The 6,000-nt window shown below is 34.5% G+C and overlaps 1 protein-coding gene across 6 annotated transcripts in view; it reads left to right on the forward strand.

The window, feature by feature from the left end:
• Positions 1 to 5,634, forward strand: part of EDEM3 (ER degradation enhancing alpha-mannosidase like protein 3) — a 64,919-nt gene extending 59,285 nt beyond the window's left edge. For all 6 annotated transcript variants that reach the window (XM_030818751.1, XM_030818754.1, XM_030818752.1 and 3 more), the window contains one exon: positions 1,658 to 5,634. In XM_030818751.1, coding sequence (XP_030674611.1) covers positions 1,658 to 2,067 — 410 coding nt within the window. In that variant the 3' untranslated portion in view covers positions 2,068 to 5,634. The remainder of the gene's footprint in view (positions 1 to 1,657) is intronic.
• The last annotated feature ends 366 nt before the right edge of the window (positions 5,635 to 6,000 follow it).

A 6,000-nucleotide genomic window follows, 5' to 3' on the forward strand; every position in this document is an offset into this window, starting at 1 on the left:
GGATTCTTGAGACAACTGCATTTCATTTGGAAAGAAGCTTCCTTAGATAAGAAAATTCCAGGGAGAATCCCCCCAGTTGCTTCAGGAAAGAGGATCAGAGAGACAGGGAGGCAGGGGAAGGTCAGAGACAGATTTTGGTTCTGAGGCTTATTTCTGAGACCTTTCAGTTTTCCAAGAATTCATCACGCTGAAGCACCATATTTTGGGGAATTGTTTTCTGTGCCCCAACAGTACCCACCCACACCTTCCTGCATGTCTACATTTCCTTTGTTTTTTTTTCTGGTTTTTAAATAAATCCTCTTCCGTCCCTTCTTTGACATTATCTTATACTTTAAACCCCAGCTCAAGTGTCACTTTCTGAAGGAACTTTTTGAAGAAACTTCTCAAATCTCCTTACAGTTCTCCCTCTGTATCTGTGGGTTCTGCACCCATGGATTCAACCAACCGTGGATAGGAAATATTCAAGAGGAAGAAAGCATCTATATTGAATATACAGAGACATCTTTTGTCATTATTCTCCAAACAATACAGTATACCAATGATTTGCATAACATTTACATTGTATTAGGTATTATAAAATAATCTAGGGATGATTTTATAGAGAGATTATAAAATTAGAGATGATACATGGGAGGATATGTGTCAGTTGTATGTAAATACTGTGTCATTTTACATAAGGGACTTGAGCATCCAACATCCTTATCTCTCTTTCATAATGTGTCACAGGTGAGTTTTCTATTTATTTTCCGTGATTATTTGTATAATATCTTTTTCTCCCGTTGGACTATAAGACCCATAAGGGCAGGTATAGCATTTGGTATTGCTCCTCATTTTATCCCTAGCACTATGCAAATGATGACTTGGAAGATATTTGCTGGCCGACTGCATCACAAAGGCGGAGACTGAACAGGATGTAGCATGTAGGCGTCGATGCTATTTAAGCAATTTCTTGTAGGAACCCTAAATAAAATGCCTCTAGTGGTTTCACTGTATATTCATTATAAGAGGTTTAACTCATTCTTCAGCCTTCCAGTGGATTTTAGAATGACTATATCTTATAATTCATAGGCCTAAAATAACAGAATTTTGTAAATAATCTCAGTTCTTGTCTTGTGAAAACATTTCTGATCAGTCACATTAATACCCTTAGTCATTCAAAAAAATCTATGTTATCTGCATCTTTATGACCTACTGAGTAGGAATTTCACTTTTCAAAGGAATATTATTTAAAAATATAGCAATGATATATGCTGTTTAAAATTGATTCTGTTTAATATGTTCTCATGCATAAGCTTTAGGTATGTAATACATTTTAGCCATACATTGGAAATCTCTATATATTTTAATATATTATTATTGGTTAGTGTACTTCTTGGTTTACTAATGTCCACTGATGTCAGTCTTAGTTATTGTCATTCCTTCCAATCTGGAAGAACGTTTATTTTCTAACACTGACACATTTTGCACAGTGAATCTATAGGAAAATGTGACTGCATAAAGACAGTCTTCATTTCAGTGCTGATGCTCACCATTCTGCATTAACGTGATTCTCTTTCACTTTTTATTTCATCTTCTTGCAAAAACCAATATGCTTTGGAAAGTGTAATAGTACATTTTTTTAGAGAAGTAGCATGAGATTTGTTTCTTTCTCATACAGATCCTGAAATGGAAAATGAAGAACAACCATCCTCTGAAAATGATTCTCAGAATCAGAGTGGTGGACAGATTTCATCAAGTTCTCAGGAGGTTGATTTGGTTGATCAAGAGTCTTCTGAGGAAAATTCTCTAGACTCTCACCCAGAATCATTATCTCCAGCAGATACGGACAATGCTGCAAGCCTTTCCCCTTCTGAACAGACTTCTAATCCCACAGAAAACCATGAGACTACAAATCTTAATGGTGAATGTACAGATTTAGATAACCAGCTTCAAGAACAATCAGAAACTGAGGAAGATTCCAATCCTAATGTTAGCTGGGGTAAAAAGGTCCAGCCTATAGACTCCATATTAGCAGACTGGAATGAAGATATAGAAGCATTTGAAATGATGGAGAAGGATGAGCTATGACTTGCTAAACGATCTGTTGGTAGGTATTTAAAAAGAAAAGGTAAACTGTGTGTGGTTAATAGACACCCTAATACTAAGTAGGCTTTCTAATGGGAGGCTTTAAGTATGGTGATGAAAAACCACGTTCTGACTGGCGTAGTTATCGTAGGAATCTGGAGCATGCTGTGTTAGAATTGACCTTGTTTAAAACTGTCCCATCAAAAATGGAAATCCACAGTTCCCCCTTCAAATGCAGCACTGCACCACCCTGCAACACCTCAGGCCAGGGAAAGATTACTGAGCATTCCTGCGAACCAGATTTCTGTAGTCTCTGGATAGACAAGAAACAACATTCATTTAGTAGTGGAGTGGGGAATAGGAGTTTGGTAGCCTTCTAATTAAAGGAAACTCGCCTTTCTTGGTTTGGGGGTTAGAGGCTCTTTTGGGAAAATGCATCCGAATATTGTGGCATTCTGATTATGCTGCCTTCACAAAACACTCTAAGTGACCTAAGTGTTTATGAAGCAAATGCATTTATGGTGAAAACAGTCTGTGCTCATCGCTTTCTCTTGTTTCATTTAGTGACAAATGATCAAGATGACTTGATTTTTTTTCCTTCTTAACAATGTCTTTTTTATTTAAACCAAAGGTGAAGCCAGTGTACTTTCTCAGTGAGTTCTCTGCATAAAGACTAATCAGTGGGACCAGGTAAAAAGGTCATATAATATATTGTGGAGATTGCTTATTTAATACTTCTGAAAAATGGAGTAAGGGAGAAACTATAATGTTGCAATATGAACCTCCCATTGGGCCTTCCATAGGGAAAGCTGTGACTACTCTGAAATGGAACCTAGCATTATATCCTTGTAGGGTAGATTATAAATCCTTTCCAGTTCATTTCTCTTAGAGGTGATTACCTCTAGCCATCAGCCTTACTCCATCCCATGTTTGGTATGCAATTTGAGCCACAAGGCTCGTATCGCCAACAGCTGTATACATTTTGTTCCATTTTTCTGTCTTACAGAGCCATGATAAAACTGTGGTTAGTGATTTAAAATTCCTGGAGTAACTACTGTTTTTCTCCTTTGAAACTTAGGTTTCTAAAGTTGCACCTAAGTAGTCTGTCACATTTTCTGTTGAATCATGGTTTTTGTTTTTGTTTTTAACAGATATTCCTTCCGATATGGACTTGAAAATTAGTCTATGGTGACCTGTGTTTAAAAAAAAAAAAAAAAGTACAGTAGCAACTACATACAGCCATATAGCTTAATGAGAATTCCACCCCCCCCCCTTTTTTTTTTTTTTTGTTGTTGTTGTTGTTGTTGTAGTCTGGTGCTGGCCACATACAAGTCTTAAAAATTTTTAAATTTTGTTGTTGACGTCTGTAGACAGCCCTGTAGTTGAAATCATGGCTTTATTCATTTTATTTATTTTTTAAACTTGCCTGAATCAGTTCTAAAGTAATATTTAAGAGACGTAATTTTCTTCTCTTTACCATAACATTACACAAAACTTTTTCCTAAAACACGGTTGTGAGGTACTGATGAGCTGTAAGTGGAGCTGTTAAAAACAGCAGTGCTGTATTGTAGTTATGTATATTCGTGTACAGTATGTTTAGATCCCAGGTAAACATATTCTTTTCTGAGAGGATAAATACCTGCATTCAGATATTCCAGGTAAATATAATTGAGGCAGGGAGTAGTAAATCTGATGGAGAATTCACTTCGGGGAGGGGGAAAAAGAATAGTATGCAAGACCCCTATTGGCTTTTAATTATACCTGAAACCAAAATGGATATTTTTAGTCTCTCTGCATGTGAGATTTGGTGTAACAAGATAGAACTATAATATATACAGTATATGGAAGGATAGATACAGTGCTTTGTTCATTTTAATTGCAAAGCTGCCAAAATAGCTGAAGCTTAATTACTTGACTTGCCTTGATTTATAGGACTGGGGCTTGGAGAAAATGAGCAGATGTTCCTTTAAGACATTGATTACAGAAGCCTTATACACATGGATTTGATTTTGTATTTGTAGCTGAAAGTCATTGTTGTCTAAAACTAACTTTTCTAAGTTATCAAAACAACCTAATTTCTTTTCCAACAAGAAGAACTTAATGGCATGAAGGATTGTGTGACACATTGGAAAAGCCAGCTTACTGCCACTCTCTTCCTTTGGCCATTAGAGGGAGGTGTTGCCTTTCATTGACGCTTAGAAGCAAATTGTTCACTTGTTTAGAGAAGTAAATCCTTAAAAAAAGAAAAGGAAAAAATTTAACCACTTTTTCTTGATACCCAGAAGGAATTATACTCAATATTTCCCTAGTTAAGAAAAGAGGATATAATGTTCGTCTAAAAAACTCCGACATTGTAATTGACTCTACATTCATTTACTTACTTGACGTACTGCCACAAAGTAGTTTTTGAGTTCATTAAAAATTCCAAAGGCATTAGTTGTTTTTTTTTTAGTGTTTTGTTTTTTAGTTACCTTTTATAGACATTTTAGTAACTTGCTAAAGATTCAGGGGATTCTATGAAACCCCGAATTTAGAAACATCTGGTCTACCTCAGTTAAATGTTGACTGCTTAGAAATATAGCTGAAGTGATCACCACAGCCATAAAATTGTTTAAGAAAGATTTATATAATGTTTACAAATCTAGAATCAAGTAAGGATTTTAGCTGAAAGTTAAGAGATATTAGAGCAAGTACTTAATTCAGGTATTTTCAAGTTTTAAAACTTAACCTGTTTACCTACTAAAAATAAAATAGCTAGAGTTTTTTTCTGCATATAAAAGTTCATTGAAATGATATGCCCTTATTTGCAATACTTTTCCCATAAAGTTTTAAGTGTGAAAGAATTGTAATTTACTAGATACGTTTGGTATGGGATGCTTTGTTAGGCAAGTTTTCTTTTTTCTTCTTAAATTGCAATAGGCTTCCAAAAAGAGTATAATTGTTTCAGAACAAATTAACTCTTGGCATTATACGTCTCCCTTTTTCTTTACAGTATTAGTAAAATGAAAAATTGTACACTTTCTGATTTTAACTTCACTAATGTAATTACTCTCTCAAGAAGCTTCTAAAATTTAAATTACCATCACACAACCTTTTTATAGTAAAGCCAACATTTGTTCTCTCCCCAAACCCCATGCCAAATTCATCATGAAGAAAGCTCAGCATAAGTAATTCAAATACTGCGTATAATTTTAGAAGGGGGTAGAATTTAGTAAATATTCCAGCCGGTCGTTTTATGCACAAGGCTTCAGTCAGAACATAGAAAAAAAAACATTCTGTGAATGAAATATTGTATGTTCAGATTTTATAAAAGACATTTTTAAAAGCCCAATTTACAGCCGTATATTTTCTTATGATGTAATTTATGAAAAAGATGTCTGTACTAACAGGTGCTGTAACACTACTGTTGTTGGATTTTATTGTTTGGTGATAAATGTATACAATATTTCTAAGGGAAACTATGTACTGTGATGTAAAAGTCTGGGCAAAATGTATATAATCCTGTATATAATTGTGTATTTGATTATAATTACTGATTGTAAAGATTTAATAAAATATGTAAATATTCCAGTTTAGTTTTAATTTGAATTTTTAGAGTCACTGTGCATATCTTTATACTTTTGTCTTGATGTTTATCATTCTGTTTTCCTTTTTGTTTTTTTTGTTTTTTAAACTTTCATTTTATCCTCAGGGGAGTGAATTCTGGGGACATTTTAGGCTGTAGAAACCCAAGCTTGTGGGCTAAAGTAAGGATTTTGGACCTTGTTCTAAGAAATCACTGAAGGATTTTCAACAAGTCAGTAGCATGCACAAAGGTAATGCTAAGTGAATAAAACTCTAGAATTGTATATAAAGTGTGATCCAGTGCTTGTTCACTGTCTCCATACACATATATACATACACACTTTATATATATACACACACACACATATACAT

Source organism: Nomascus leucogenys, chromosome 9 (assembly GCF_006542625.1).
Source record: "Nomascus leucogenys isolate Asia chromosome 9, Asia_NLE_v1, whole genome shotgun sequence".
Taxonomy (NCBI): Eukaryota; Metazoa; Chordata; class Mammalia; order Primates; family Hylobatidae; genus Nomascus; species Nomascus leucogenys.